General features: G+C 44.3%; 1 protein-coding gene across 1 annotated transcript in view; it reads left to right on the top strand.

The window, feature by feature from the left end:
• The window catches only part of IL17RD (interleukin 17 receptor D), an 83,084-nt gene extending 73,587 nt beyond the window's left edge, over positions 1 to 9,497 (top strand). The window contains exons 9-13 of the mRNA XM_007937303.1: positions 1,317 to 1,388; positions 1,925 to 2,035; positions 3,295 to 3,479; positions 7,496 to 8,435; positions 9,385 to 9,497. Coding sequence (XP_007935494.1) covers positions 1,317 to 1,388; positions 1,925 to 2,035; positions 3,295 to 3,479; positions 7,496 to 8,435; positions 9,385 to 9,497 — 1,421 coding nt within the window. The remainder of the gene's footprint in view (positions 1 to 1,316; positions 1,389 to 1,924; positions 2,036 to 3,294; positions 3,480 to 7,495; positions 8,436 to 9,384) is intronic.
• The last annotated feature ends 6,903 nt before the right edge of the window (positions 9,498 to 16,400 follow it).

Genomic DNA, 16,400 nt, shown 5'->3' with positions numbered 1-16,400 from the left:
CACACACCCACACACACACACATAGCTTATACATAATTGGTGTATAAATTTGATATTAAAAATTTTAGATATTTTTATGTAACAATATAATCCATGTTCCCATGATTTGAAATTGCTATATTATGTTCCTTCATACCAAAAACAAGTTTATAAAAGGTTTTTTTAGCTTTAACAAAGTTTTCGTTCAGTATTAAACCAGCAAAATGAAAGTTACACCCCTCATATCTGCCTGTGCTTCTGTAGGGTTTCTATTTGATCTTCTTCTGTATAAATGTGCCTAGTTCTAAACACCACTTCACAGAGCATGTAAATGATAATTTTCTTTTAGATTACTTTCTCAATATCAAAATACCAAACCAAACCAAATCACTGCCACCAAGTTGATTCTGACTCATAGCGACCCCCATTGGATTTCTGTGGCAATAAATCTTTAAGGAAGTAGATTGGCCTATCTTCCTTCTTTGGAGTGGCTGGTGGGTTTGACCCACCAACCTTCTCATTAGCAGTCAAATGCCTTACGCAGTACACCACTGGAGCTCCGTAATATCAAAATAGGTACTATAAAAATAGGAGTAAAAGAAAAATAGCAAAGGAAATTGAAAATTTGTCCATAACCTCACTGCTCAAAAACCTCCAACATGTCTTAACATTTTGGTAGAAACATCTAGTTCTTGCATTCCTTATAGCAGTTCATGGTTTTCAACTGACATGCCTTCTTAAGGTGTTTATGAGCTCCAAACCCAAACCCATTGCGGTTGAGTTGATTCTGACTTGTGATGACCTTCTGTGTTACAGAGTAGAAAGGATTTTCTTGGCAGTGAGGTTTATGGAGACAAATCGCTAGGCCCTTCTTCCATGTCACTGCTGGGTGGGTTCAGACCCAACCTTTCACTTAGCAGCCCATCATGACCAACCATTTGCACCAGGCATTAATGGAGGCCCAGTAACATCAATGCTAGGACTCCATTTTCATTGAAAATTGTTAGAACTTGTGAATCACTGGCCAAATTCTTCAATGAATAAACAGCCTTTTGAGTCCTGAAAGGAGAAACGTGATGAATTTTAGAGCCACGAGTTGGTGGAGCGGAGGTGTACTCGAGTACACTTAATGCCTAATCTCAGCCTGTAAATGATTACAGGCACCAGCAAACAGTGTTCACAGCAGTACCTCTGTACCTCAGTTCCCTTTTCCTTCCCTCTTCTCCCACTGCCCACAGATGGAGAAATGAATGAAATCAACATTGTTTTCCCTCCAATTATCTGATACACATAACTTGTTGAGATGCTCACTATTACTTAAAAAATATATATTAAAGCATTCTCTGTTTTGCAGCTGGTGGATGACACTAACACAACACGAAAAGTGATGCACTATGCCTTAAAGCCAGGTAAGAAGTCTTTTTGTTTGAAATCTTGACTCTGGACCACAGTAGACCAAGGTGTCAAATACTTTTTATTCTGCGTGTGTGCGTGTGTGTGTGTGTTTAAAAGAAACAAACAAAACTTAACTCCTCTCCCTTTTTAAATGATGTTCCATCAAATTTGATTTTGCATCCACCTTGGTGTTGATGCCTCAAAGATCAAAGCCGGCATGGTGGGTTAGTCGCTGGGACTGAATAAATAGTCGATTGTCCTCAGAAGAAAAGCTGGAGGGGAGGTTTCCTTAGGCGGAATTCTCATGTCTCGAAGGTATTTACTAGACCAGCAGACTCTCACTGTTGAATTGTTTTCCATAACCCTTTCAAAATGAACAGTTGAAGAATCCTTTTATAAACACAGAACCAGTCCTAGGGAAAGGTGGTTGAGTGGTCCTGGAACCTGTTACACGGCTTATGTTTTAAAAGAAAAAAAAATAAAAAAGTTATTTCTCTTTGAACCTGTTACACTACTTAAGTTGAAAATACATCCCTTTGAAATCTCTCAGTGCATTCCCCATGGGCCGGCCCCATCAGAGCCATTGCCATCACGGTGCCGCTGGTCGTCATATCGGCATTCGCCACGCTTTTCACCGTCATGTGTCGCAAGAAGCAACAAGGTATCTCTTTGTGTGGCATGTTCCCCTAAGGGGAAGGACTGGGGTCCCTGCCAACAGAGTGGGAGACTGGGAGTGGTGGTTTCTGTGCCAGCTGAAGTGTGCCCAAGGTCCCAGGCAGGCATCAGGGCAGCCATGTAGGTCCTGTTGTTAGTTCCCTGGCTGGTGTAGCCAACAGCAGTTGAATAGGGACAAAACATAAATTTCCTAGAATTAGATTATTTGGCTTTTAATTTAAAAAAAAACCAAACAACCTGTTGCCATTGAGTCAATTCCAACTCATAGTGACCCTTTAGGACAGAGTAGAACTGCCCATAGGCTTTCCAAGGCTCTAATCTTTATGGAAGCAAACAGCCTCATCTTTCTTCCATGGGGCAGCTGGTAGGTTCGAACTGCAGCTGAGTGCGTAACCACTGTGCCATTGGAGCTCCTTCTTTTAACTTCGGGGCCACTAAAGGACAGGTATAATTCTGTTCTCAAATTCAGTAAAATTCTCAAATTTTAGCAAAAAGTAGTAAAGTAAAGACCGTCTTAAATATGAGTCTCTGGGTGCTACAGTTAACATTCTGGCTGCTAACCAAAAGGTTTGAGATTTGAGTCTTCCCAGTGCCTTGGAAGAAAGGCTTGGCAATTGATGTCTGAAGAATCACTCCTTGCAAACTTAGGGAACACAGTTCTGTTCTGTCTCACATGGGTTGCCATGAGTCACAGTGGACTTGAGAGCAAAAATAACAGCAAGGGCAGAGGTCGAGTTTGATCATCATACATTTTAGGCATAGTGAGAGCCTCCTGGGTGCTGGGAGTGTTCTTACTGTGATCCAGGTGGAAGTTAAACTGTTGTCTATTTAGGTAGCAGTTCATTGAGTTGTGCACTTAAGATGTATGTACTTTGTTTTCTATAAATTATACCTCAATTTTATAAAAAAAGTTTAAAAAAGAAAAGAGCCCTGCCAATGCTTAGTAGGTTCTTGTAAGTGCATGTGGTTTCAAGAGCCAGTTTCCAGCACTCTCTGCTGACCTGGGTGGGTCCCTGCAGCATTCTTGGCTTGTCTGAGGTCAATTTCAAGTTAAGAACAATTTTTGGCCATCTGTTGATCCACTGAAAAAATCAGCTCCCCATTGTCCGTGATAGCCAAGGGGCTGATAGAGCCGAGAAGCTGGGACTGCAGGACTGTCTTCAGGGTAACAGTGCATCCCAAGTGCTAGGGAACAGGACAAAGCATTGCTCGTGGGTGTCAACCCTATCTTCTCTTCCAATTTAGAAAATATATATTCACATTTAGATGAAGAGAGCTCAGAGCCCTCCGCATACGCTGCAGGACTCCCCCGAGAGAGGCTCCGGCCACGGCCCAAGGTCTTCCTCTGCTATTCCAGTAAAGACGGCCAGAACCACGTGAATGTTGTCCAGTGCTTCGCGTACTTCCTGCAGGACTTCTGCGGGTGTGAGGTGTGGAATCTAGTCTGTTCTCTATTTTTTTCCTTAAATTTTATTTATTTATTTATTTTAAATTGTGATTTAGGTGAAACTTTACAGAGCAAATTCATTTCCATACAGCAGTTCACATACACTTTGTCTCATGACATTGACTACAATTTACCACAATGCAACAGCTCCCTCGCACTCCCTCCTGATAGTTACCTGTTCCCTGTGTCCATCCCTCCATGCACTCCTGCCCCCTGAGCTGTCTCCCTGTGCATTAATAGCCCTTCTTTCTCCTATGATTGTTCTCTCCAAGGAGTATATCTCGCTAGTGTAAATGTTCACCTCGTATGCCTGCCTTTTGTTTGGCTAGAAGCCACAGGTGTGGATTCAGTTCCACACCTGGAAGGGGCAGCTAGGAGCCATAGTCTCAGTGGTTCCACCAGGCTCTATCAGACCAGCAAACCTGGTCCCTTTTTCTTTTTTTCTCAAATGATTTTTGAGTTTTGTTCTACATTGTTCTCCCACCCTATCCAGGATCTCTTACATAGATCCCTCTCCAAGTGGTTGGTAGCCGTGCACCATTTAGTTCTTCTGGTCTCATAGGCATATAGGCTGAGGATTCCATGGTGTACCAGTTACTTGGACTAATTTTTTCCATGAATCTTTGCTTTTCTCGTTCTTCTTTGCTCTGGACGATGAGAGACCCGTTGTTGCCTCTAGATGGCTCCTTGCAAGCTTTTAAGATCCTGGCCACTACTTGGCAAAGTAGGAGGTGGAATAATGTTTTGCGTAGTGTGTTATGGCAATTGAGCTTGATGTCCCCTGTGTCTAGTCTGTTCTCTTAACCCTGGCTCTGACACATACTCTGTCCTCTGTCCTTGCCACTTCTCCCTGCTTCCAGGCCCATCTTAGTGACACCTGCCCTGGAGTTGTGCCATAGCTTCCAAATTGAGACTGGCCTCAGTGTTCTTCTTTTAGTCTCCCCACCTGTCACCAGCACTAAGTATCTCCTGACACCCTGTCCCAACCCTGACATACTCCTGCTCAAAAGCCTGGCACTAGCAGGAAGTTTTCTAAGCATTAAAACCATCATGTAGGGTGTGGGAAAGTGTGCCAAGTGGTGGCTGTTCTGTGCACATGCACCATGAGAGTGACCACTAGTGAGCATGTTCTGGACAGAAGCCCTGTTGTTGTTAGGTGTCATTCAGTTGTCTCCAACTCATAGTGACCCTGTGTACAACAGAAAGAAACACTGCGCAGTCCTGCGCCATCCTCAGAATCCTTCCTGTATTTGAGTCCATTACTGTAGCCAGTGTGTCAATCCATCTCATTGAGGGTCTTCCCCTTTTTTGCTGACCTTCTACTTTATCAAGCATGATATCCTTCTCTAGGGACTGGTCCCTTCTGACAGCATGACCAAAGTAGATGAGACAAAGTCTGGCCATTCTCACTTCTAAGGAGCATTCCAGCTGCACTTCTTCTAGGACAGATGTGTTCATTGTGGCAGTCCATAGTACTTTCAGTATTCTTTACCAACACTACAATTCAAATGCATCAACTCTTCATTGGTGTTTCCTTATTCGTTGTCCAGCTTTATGAGGTGATTGAATATTCACTGAGCATATGAGGCCATTGAAAATACCATGGCTTGGGCCATTAGAGTGGGTCAGAGAGAACAGGAAGAAGGAAGTATGTTTGGACAATTTAAGGGGGAACTTTTTCTAAGAAGGGGAATAGAAAAATGAGGTTGCTGCTGTAGGGGACCTTGGAATACAGGGAGGAATGTTTAATAAAGGGCTTTGTGTGGACATTTGACCATTGACTGATAAAGAGCAGTGAAAAGGGAAAGACCAGTGCTGTGAGAAAGAGGGCATTCTCCAGGAGGCAGGAAGGCAAAACCCCCAGAAAACAGTAATGTGTCAAGCACTCAAACTGCTTTGGTTTCTTAGCCATTCTCTTGAGTTCAGCTGTTAAATCTGTAGCTTCTCTATAAAGTTGTAACATTGATTTTTAGAGTTAAATCTAAAGCTCTTGTGGAAAGTGCACACTTTCTTAGAAATGTAGGAATTGTGTAATGTGTAATTGAAAATTGTTACTGTTTGAAAATGCCCACTGGTGGGTTTCTCAGAATCTCTCCACGTAGTGAGGTTGCCCCCTAGTGGCAAGTATACATATATCCAAGGCAGGCCAGTTTTCCCCTCAAAGAACAAGGTTAGCAGATGCGAGTGCTGAGACACAGCTGCAGATTTACTGTCTTCAAATGCCACAGACTACCCAGTTCGCTTTGCCTTGCAAGTAATTATCATCAGGGGGTAAAAACTTTTCCAATTATGAATGAAATACTTACTGTAGAAAATTTGGAAACTATACAAAGACCTACAAGTAAATACTTGCCTTGTTTTTAATCCCAACCTGGAAAAAGAGGAAGCTTTCAAACAGTTAATGTTTGATGTCTTTCCTGCCAGGTTTTTTGGGAACAGATGAACTCATACATATAGTTTTGCATTTGAGACTCACTGGAAAATTTTTATGTTTGTTTGTTTTACAGTCTCTTCACTTAGTGACCTTCTGTGTTATCATCAGTTCTATAAACACGGAATTTTTAATAACCACACAATCCATAATAGTGGTTCACCATAATTGGGTTTGCTCAAAATGTTAAATATTCCAGTAGATAAATTTTATCCCATTTATCATAATTTTCCAAGAATAAACAAAAAGCTTACTGCCTTCATGTCAGTTAGATTCGTAGCAACCGCTCCTTGGGTTTCTGAAGTGTTATCTCTATGGAACTAGATTGCCCAGTCTTCCTTCCGCCTAGGAATGGAGTTGTTAGGTCAAAGATATGAACATTTCTGGATATAGATGAATTGATCAGTATATTGGTGTACATTGTCATTTAATCTTTAACTTGTGTAATGTTAGCAAGAATTCAGGAGAGGGTGACACAATTCAGGGTTATTTTTAGCAAGTGGGTGGATTCTGGGGGCTTTCTTCCCTTTTGCGGCATCTTAAAGCAAAAGAGAAGAAGAAAATCTTTAAGAATTCTCTTCCCCTGTGAGAGACTATGGCTGGCTTAGTCATAGCCACTGGAATGTAGTTTCTGAATTGTAAGAGGAAAGAGGCCAGCGTAATTGCTAAGAGACATATTGAACAGAATCAGAGAAAAGTGGCGTGAATAAAAGATGAGGCCCTCTGAGGGGTGCCTGGTTTTCTTTCCTTTGTTGGTGCCCGCACCTTGCTCCAACCCACCAGGTAGTTACCCTTTGTTCTGGACAAAGGCTGAAGGGATGTGCCTCTGCAGATCACTGTGAGGCCACGGAGGGAGACACCAGTCACCTGTGAGTGAGTTAACCAGAATGGCTGTGTCACTGTAGTTCAGCCCCCTCCATTCCAGCCATCGATCACCAGTAAACAGCATGGACACTCAGGTGGGGCTGTGAGAGTAGACAGAATAATGCTCTTTGTGCAGTCACACTCTCCAGACATGGTCACTCAGGATTGTGGGTGCCTCTGACGTCCAAGTCTGAACTCCATTTTCCAGCCCACTTAGGGGTCACTCACCACATCCTCCATCCTCTCAGAGTCTCCCAGGGGGGCTTTCTCTCCCGGCTCTGCCCTTTCCCAAACAGGCAGCCTCACCCATTAGATATACTCACACTAACCGCAATTCCTCCATCTTCCGGGTGCTCTACCACCCTGAGTTCCTTGAGGGTGTCACATGGTTGTGTGGCTTAGACAGGTTGTTGAATCTCTGTGCTTTTGTCTCTCACTTGTAGGATTAGGATGGTAAAGTACTGACCCAAACTGACACTAAAATGACCCCCATATGATGAATGGCAAGCTGTTACAAAGGGCCTGGTGTGTGGCAGTCACCCAGACAAGGTAGTAGGTAACTTCATGCCTGCACACAGCAGTGCTAGTGAGTGTTAAGGGGTGGGTGATGTGCCTTCATGTAGCCTTCTTGTTCTTGTTTCTCCATTCTCCAGGCTCTTCCTGAGCACTCTGTATAGTGAGATAAGACTCCCTGTTCTTTCCAGGTGACTCTAGACCTGTGGGAAGACTTCAACCTCTGCCAAGAAGGACAGAGAGAATGGGTCATTCAGAAGATCCATGAGTCCCAGTTCATCATTGTGGTCTGTTCCAAAGGCATGAAGTACTTTGTGGACAAGAAGAACTATAAGCACAAAGGAGGTGACAGAGGCACAGGGAAAGGAGAACTCTTCTTGGTGGCCATGACAGCCATCGCGGAGAAGCTCCGCCAGGCCAAGCAGAGTGCCACGGCGCTCAGCAAGTTCATTGCCGTCTACTTTGATTACTCCTGTGAGGGAGACATCCCTGGCATCCTGGACCTGAGCACCAAGTACAAACTCATGGACAACCTCCCACAGCTCTGTTCCCACCTGCACTCCCGAGACCAACTCCTCCAGGAGCCAGGGTATTACCCCAGACACGTCAGTAGGCGGAACTACTTCCGGAGCAAATCGGGTCGGTCGCTTTATGTCGCCATCTGCAACATGCACCAGTTCATTGATGAGGAGCCTGACTGGTTTGAGAAGCAGTTTGTTCCCTTCCCTCCTCCCCGCCTCCGCTCCCGGGAGCCGGTGTTGGAGAAGTTTGACTCTGGCTTGGTTTTGAATGACGTCGTATGCAAACCCGGGGCCGAGAGCAGTTTCTGCCTGAAGGCTGAGGCGGGCATTCTTGGGGCGGCCATGTTGTCCAGCTCCCACTCAGGGAGTCAGCATCTAGGCCTGGACGAAGACACGGAGGCCCGGACCACTCCTGAGGGCAGCTCGGTCCTGCGGCCCTTGCTGCACATGGTGAAGACCACCAGCCCTTCGGACATGCCCCGGGACTCAGGCATCTACGATTCCTCCGTGCCTTCATCTGAGCTGTCCCTCCCTCTGATGGAAGGACTGTCGACAGACCAAACAGAAACCTCTTCCCTGACAGAGAGTGTGTCTTCCTCCTCAGGCCTGGGTAAGGAGCAGAGGGGCACTGAGAGGGCTGGTGGGCCTGGCTGCTGTTATCAACCACAGCCTTTATCCACAATCCCAAAATCCACAGAAGGGGTTTTCTAATTTTGGTGCATGCTTATTTGGCAGTAATACCTGATGTCAAGTAGCACGAGTCTATTGATAGCCTTGATTTATGCTAGATAATAGAAATACTTGTTTGACCTGCAGAAATATTGATGTTACACCCTATGAGGGGTGTTATGTAATATACAGTATATAAATCATATTGTGTTTCTGTAACCCCAAAATATCTGAAGACCAAAACACGTTGGGCTCCGAGGGTTTTGGATAAGGATTGTGGACCTGTTCTTTATTGGGAAGGATCCCTGGGTGGCACAAATGGTTTGCACTTGACTGCTAACCTAAAGGGTGATAATGTGAACCCACTTAACATGCCATGGAAGAAAGCCTGGAGATCTCCTTCTGTAGGATTGCAGTCGAGAAAACCCCATGGAGCAGTTCTAGTCTGCATACATGGGTTGCCATGATTCAGGACTGACTCTACAGCGATGGCGTTATCTTTGTTGGGACCTGCGGTTTTTACCACCTCTACCGTCTCATTGTCTTTAAAGCCACATCTGTGGAACCAGGGACTTGCGAGTGCAGTACCCCAACAGAGCCCAGGTAGGAAGGCTCTGTGAGGAGACCCCTTTGGGCTGCTTCTTAACATGCCTGTGGCTGATTGGAGTCATGCATGGAAACCCTTGGCCCTCCAAGAATATCTCTTTGTTCCTCAGCTAGGGGCACCAAACCCTGTTAGTGGGATAAGATATTGAGGAGTGGGGTGGGGAATGCCTGTCTCACCTTGCAAAGCCTGTAGTCCAGATGCAGATCCCAGCCATATCTGGCACATGTGCCCAGCCCAGTGACATGCAGTGACCGTGTGACTCTGCCCTTTCTCCTTTCCTCAGGTGAGGAGGAGCCTCCTGCCCTTCCCTCCAAGCTCCTCACCTCTGGGGTGTGCACAGCAGAGCTCGAGTGCCACAGCTACACTGATGAACTGCATGCAGTCGCCCCTTTATAAGGAATGGAAGAGTCGAAGCATTGCCACTTTAACTGCCGCCTCTCTCTGGCTCCCCAGTCCCTCTGTCTGGTTGCACGGCTCACTTAGAGCTGAAGCCTTGGATAAGGATATTCTGAGTGAAATTTTGGCCAGTACTTGTTCCCTTTACCCTCAACTCTTGCCACCAGATACCTAGGGAAAATATCTGGTTCTCTAAAACAATATGGAGCTCCGAGAGGCACATCTGTAGGTCATTCCTTGGATTGTAGCCTGTTTCAGGGACGGGGAGGAGACATGTAAAGAGAAATAGGAAAATATTCACACTGATCATTCAGACTTATCTCAGCACATATCATCTATTTGTTGCTGGCTTCTTTGATTTGAAACACTTTGTGGAAAAAGCACTTGTAGTGTCATTACAGCCACAGAAGATCAAGAGCCACTCTCTCTGGAATTGGTGTCATTGCACATAATGTTCCTGTTGGTTCCTGATATGGAACTTTCACAATGCCATGGGCATTGAGTAAGCTCCAAGTCAGAGGGTGAGGAGGTGGCAGGATATAAAGTCACCTTTTATAAATCAAGTCTTTGTGTATTAGGGGTGATATGGCTGGCTGAGGCAGGGCTTGGGTGACCATCCTGACCATTTTGTCCAGAAAGTACCGCAGCACCTGGAGTCCCTTCCTAGGCTGAGTCCGAGTCATACAGGGGCCCATCTGTCTGCCAGGTGTCCCTGGGTTCCATTTGCCGCACTGTGTCTTTCTGATGTTGGTTCCCTATAGTTTATTTGTAAGAGACTGTGTCCAACTGGGCTGTATTGGCTGCAAGTTGGAAGTTCATGCTTTGGTTGGTCTGCTGGCCTAAAGCTGTGTCCTGCAATGCTAGGGAGCAGAATCCTCCAAAATGCAGCAGTGTATGGTGGTGGCCATCTATTCTGCTGAACTGGTCTTGACTAATGACAAGCCTTTTATTAAGGAGGTAGAAGGAAGGGGGTGGTCACAAAGCAGAATGTACTCTTTGATGACCATGTGAAGAAGACATGGTACCTAGAATCATTAAAATTCTCAAAGCTTAAAGTACTCCCCTTCCCAACCCGGTGAATCCTTGTTCCCTTGGTATTTCTGGTCTGCATCCTCAGTAAGAGATTTATCTCCTATGCTCCGTCCTATAAAAAATAGGCATTTAGAGCTTAGGAGGAAAGAATTTGCTTTAAAAAGGAAAAATGCACGTTCTCTTCTGAATGATTTCTCTATAGAATTCCTAGTTCCAAAGTGTTAACAGTTCTAATGCAGTTTGTTGTTTAGCATGCGTGGAAGGGTATGTGCTGGTCCCCCTGTGGAGTCCCTCTCCCCGGCCCCTCTCTTGCCCTCAAGGAGGTGTGGGCATCTTTCCCCACCTTTCCCCCACCCCACAGGCACTGTTGGAATTTGGCACCCTAGTTTCTGAGCACTGAGCACCAGGGGCCATTGCTTTCACCTTTTCATTTGACAGGACTGACGTGAAGGGATATGCTGCTGAGAAACATCCCAAGGAGGGTGCGGCTGAGGAGTAGGGGAGGATTTTCCCTTCCAGGCACGTGGGTAAGGGAAGGTTTGCACCCCTGCTGGAAAGAAGAAGTTTTGTGTGTATTTTTGATGCAAATGTCATACTCCCTGCTCTGGAAAGGCAGCTGGCAGCTTCTCAGGAGAAGAACGTGCTCGTCTGTTCTCTGGCATCGAGTTTCCTGCAGCTGCTCCGAGGACGAGACAAGTGGAGCTGCGAGATCATCTCCCCCATAAAACCAGGCATCTTGTTGGAGGGGAGAGGTTCCATGTTGTCACCTTGGAATTCAATACTAGCACAGAGCTCCTGTGCACACAGGACTGCCCTGCCATCTCAGCCTTGGCACACATTCTGTGGAAGCGATTGGTGCATCCCAGCTTTGATATATTATTGGAGAGATCGCCTGTTGAGGACAAGAAATGTTACATGCCCCAAAGGAACCATTTGGACTCACTTTTAGGATGCACATGAAGAGAGGTGGCTTTGAGAAAGTGGCCCCAGGGACAACATAGAGGACAGTGAGGGGGGGCATTGAACTGGGCCCCGTGGGTGGGGGCAGAGAGCTTGGCAGATGTACTTACTAAAAATGGAAGGGAAAAGGGAATGTACTAGTCCAAAAGGCAAGTAATTCTATAACTTGGATTTAGGGTCTGGAGTTACTTTGAAATACTAATGTTTTTGATGGTCAGCAAATTGAAATTCCAACACACATATACCAGGTCCTGGAGCCACAATGTGAATGCTTACCTCACAAGTAAGTGGAGAAGTTCTCTTGCCTCATTAGTTTCACTTTTTCACTTGCCCCATCTCATGCTGGGAACAGGAATGGCTGCCTTGCAGATTAAGGCAAAACATCTGTTTTAAGCAAAGCTGCATTTTTTTGACTCACACATTGTCCCTGACAGTGGAAATATTAAAATGGAATTCAGAGAAAGGTTCTGCCAAATCACAGACGTTTAGACCCCGAGGAAACAAGCATTAGAATATGTGGGTGATGTCAGTGAGAACCCTTGATCCTGAGAACAAAAGATGTTTGTGGATAAATTAGATGGTGTCCTGTGGAAAGGAGACCCAGGGTTCCAGGTAGCTGAGAAGCTGCTGGTAGGAGAAGGTAGAGAACGGTTGCACATCGGAATTCCCCAACACTCTGCAGAAAGGCTTTAGCATCTGACATAGCTTTGCCAGAAGAGTGATAAGGGAGGTTAAAAGCCAGGTAAAGACCTACCCTTCTCACAGAGGTTGTCTCCAGCAAAGGGGACCATCTCGCCAGACCCTCCCCTGCCATACAGTGTGCAGAAGGGCCTTTTGAGGGCAGTCTTGGGCCCTGGCAACACCTTGATCTTCAGAATGAATCAGAAGTCATTCAGATTCAGGCCCAGGCACCCAGGCAGGTGACCCAGCAGGGTAATAGTATTTTGTGCCAAAAATGAGACAGGGCCATAAAATCTGAAAGTGAATTTTCTTGGTTGCCATATTAGTAATAATGAAATAGTCCCAGATCAGGAGTTTTTTTTTTAAAAAAAGAAGTCTTTAGCAATGATGACATCAGTGGAAATCAGTGTGTAAGTAGATATTTAAGTTCATACATGTCAGAAGTTTAGTCTTGTTGCTTCACAGCCACAAGTGTTTGTTTTTTATAGTAGCTCCATCTAGTCTGAGGACCCTTGACTTAAGCATGAACAGGAAGACTGCCCCTCTGAAAATGTGAGGTTACATGATTTCCTGAGGTTTTTCTTTTTTCAGAATTGAACATCCTTTTCTTTAAAAGAAAAAAAGTTGTTTTATTCCTGAAGGAGAAATTATATCTCCTCTACCCCCAAAAAGAAAACCCTGTAGTCCTCAATCATGTCAACGCTAATTTGGCCCTCTTGGGGAGAGAGAAATGATTCTATGTCTTTATTGGAGAGAGGTGGATGGAGAATGCCCATATGAAGGTTAGCAGCCTTTTCTATTTTCTATTGCTAGTGAAGACTGCTGTCTTATTTAGCAGATGGTGTGTCTTTAGGGGCTACCAGTGTAGCAGGCCAGGGGTAAGAAAAACATCTATGAGATCATACGTGGCAACGACGTTCCTCTTCAGTGTCATACAATAGGGAGTGCTGGGGACTGCAGCAAACTTAAGAGCTCTCGGGTCAACTACTAGGGGTAGCTACTCTGGCCAGCTGTGGCCATGCCATATTTTCTAACTTTCCTATTTTTCAAGAGAAGCTGAGAGCCTAGATTTTTATATGAAATACTCTTTTTTTTTTTTTTTTTTTTATTTTTACTGTTGGCATTAAATTTTTTAAAATAAAAATTTTAAAGTAAATTCAGGCCCAGCAAAACTCATGGATGGACCTAATTTGGCCTACTGGCTGCCACATTACGAACTCTGTTTTAGAAGATTTGAAATGAAAGTTTTCCTTGGTGATTTTAGGTATGTGGTGTCTGCTGAAAAATGCTGTTGCTAAATGCAGCCATTAGGTGGACTGGACTGTGTCTTTCCCCCATCTCTCCCCTCCAAAAAATCTGATGTGATTCTGAATGTGTTTTAAATATTTTGATAGCTGAGGGAGCCCAAATTAGGGAAGAGAGAAGCATGTGTAAAGATTGCAAGGAATCAGTGAACTCTGAGGCTGTAGAAGCTGACACAGGGACCCCAGAGAGAGACTTCCCCTGTAGCTGGTGCCCTGAATTTGCACTTTTAGCCTCCAACACTGTGAAAAAATAAATTTCCATTATTTAAAGCCAATTTTTTAAAAAACTAGCTACTGTGTATTTCATGGTGTCTTAAGACAAAGGAAAGCCAGTTAATTACAGAATCAGATTTTGTTCTCCCAATTAAAAAAGAAAAAACACTTGGAACAATTTCACTTGAACTCCACAACCTGAAGGACCTTATTTATTGTTGTAGCTCTTGGTGTAATCATTTCTTAAAGACAGTGTGCAGTTCTGTGCTTGGGCCCAAGACAATTAGGAAAGCAGGCTTTTGTGGGAGACAGTGCAAGGAATCCCCTGGTGTCCACTGGAGCCAGGCATTTGCATCATCTTGTTTTAAATGATCTATGAACTGGCTGTGTTTTGGAGGTGTAAAACATAGCAAGAGAAGAGCTTTAACTGAGGTTGAGAGATCAGTTCAGAGCCCCCATGGGGTATCAGCATCCTTCCTGCAGCCCCTCCCACCCAGGCTCAGAGTGGAAATAAACAAAAGGAAGCCTGACGGTAAACTAATAGCATTGATTCCTGTCTCAGAGGATTGTGCCTGGGACAGAGTTTGGATTATCTGGTGTGTTCCCCTCTACAGTCCAGGCTGTACCTGAATTATTTCAGACATATGGCTGTGGATGGGATTCTGTATTTGCAATGAAGGCGATTCTGTAACGTAGCCTACTGATCAGAGAGTTCTTTGTATGTCTTCCTTATGGAAATTCCAACCAGCCTTCTTTTGTTCTATGTGTACAGGAGAAAGAATGGCTGGTCACCTTCCCTGTATTTGAAAACCACAGTGAAATCATCCATCCCCCTGGTGTTTTCATTTCAGTGATAAATAATCCCACCTACTTAAACCATTCTTCATAGTTCTTGTTTTCCAGGGGCTTAGCAATTTTCACTGTTACTCTGTTTCTCAGCTCTGTGCACTTAGTTTAGTTGTCCAAATTGAACATGGTGCCTTAATCACATGGTGCTTTAATCATCACATTGGTTCCTGGTAAAGGCCAAGCTCAGGATGGGATATGGGGAAATTCTTACATGCCTGGCTTCTGTTACAGTTCCCAATATAATGGTACTTTTAAACAATGACATATGGCCTATATTCATTTTGAGGATTATTTGACTACCATGTGGTACTCCACCACCACTGGCCACATGATAGTCCAAGGAGCTCTAGTGGCAAAGTGGTTAAAACATTCAGTTGCCAACTAGAATGTTGGCGATTCAAGCCTACCAGCCACTCCACCCAAGAAAGATGAAGCAATCTGCTTCTGTAAAGATTTATAACCTTTGAAACCCTATGGAACAGTTCTATTCTATCCTGTAGGGTCACTATGAGTTGGAATCAACTCAGTGGCACTGGGTTTGAGTTTGGTTTTGTGATGAGCCTCTATCATGTCTGTGTTTTTTTTTTTCTTTCCCTTCCTTCCTGAGCCTAAACACTTAGTACTTATTACTAAGGTTTTCAATGTCATTCTTGAGCTTCTTCAAAACACTCTCTAAGACTAGCTCTACCTTCTGAGCGGCAGCTACCCCTCACTCCCAGTTTTGGTTTCTATTTTTACATATCTTACAGATATCACCAGAGTTGATGACCCACAGTAGTATTAAATGGTTCAGACCTCAATTTAACCACTAGCAGCAACTGCTAAATGCTGCATTCCAATTGCTGTTTGAGGGTCAATTTGCAAACACATTGGAATCCCCTAGTGAGGGGGACCTCTTGGAGATTTTGGCAGATTGTCTTCTCTCCTGCTCTTGGGTTTCTTGCCACAATTCAGCTGGGACTACAAGCACCTCGGTGTCATAATTCAGCTTGGACACAAACGCCTCAAAACCACATTTCAGCTGAGACTGCAAACACCTCAAAGACCTTTTCTGTGTCCTAAAGGGCTGCAGCCTCAGGTCTGTTCCAGGCGCTGTGTTTTACACCCTCAGTCTCATGGAAGCAAACCATCGCAACTGCACATCTGATGTTTCAATAGAATAAAATTTCAGTTGAGAAGATTCAAAGACGTAATCTTTTGTTTGTATATGATATAAGCAGAATTGACTGTTCCCAAATGTAGACAAAAAAAATTACCATTGGACTGTTATAGAAGATTATTCTATCATGGTTAAAAAAAAAAAAAAGTAGTAATGAGTCTGGACAGCAGCGAAAGCCTTTGTGAAAACCAAATGTGTTCATTTAGAGAGTAGGTAACTTCTAGTTTCATTGTTAATAAAAAATAATTTTTCACTGCAGAAGCACTCTGTTACCATGTGCTAGAGGGGGACAGCTTGTGGAACACCATGGTTATCATCATCATTGTCCTTATTTCATCTTGAAGTTTGCTCTCTGGGATTTGTTGGAATATAGTGAATCTGTGGTACCAGCATGCTATGTTTTTACATTGAAAATGTTAATGACTTACTTGATTTGTACATAATTCTGTAAATAGGCAGCAGTAGCTCACAGCTGACATTTTCAAAATGTTCCTTTTGTACCTTAGAATATCCTCATTGAATAAACGTTTTGTTTCAAAATTGCGGTGGCTCTTTATTTTAGGGCATCTCTCCCGTGTGCTGCACAGCTGGGGCCCCTCGCATTGTTTTGTTAGGACTATGCCTCTTTGCAGAGGGGGAGGAGGAGGGCAGCCAGGACTCCTTGCCCTTAAGGAAGGTTGGACAATCTACTTCCATAGTGATAAC

This window comes from Orycteropus afer, unplaced genomic scaffold (genome assembly GCF_000298275.1).
Source record: "Orycteropus afer afer isolate SDZICR_OR568_19922 unplaced genomic scaffold, OryAfe1.0 scaffold00041, whole genome shotgun sequence".
NCBI classification, from domain to species: domain Eukaryota; kingdom Metazoa; phylum Chordata; class Mammalia; order Tubulidentata; family Orycteropodidae; genus Orycteropus; species Orycteropus afer.
The sequence above is the reverse complement of the archived record's forward strand: the minus strand, read 5'-3'. Positions and strand labels throughout refer to the sequence as shown.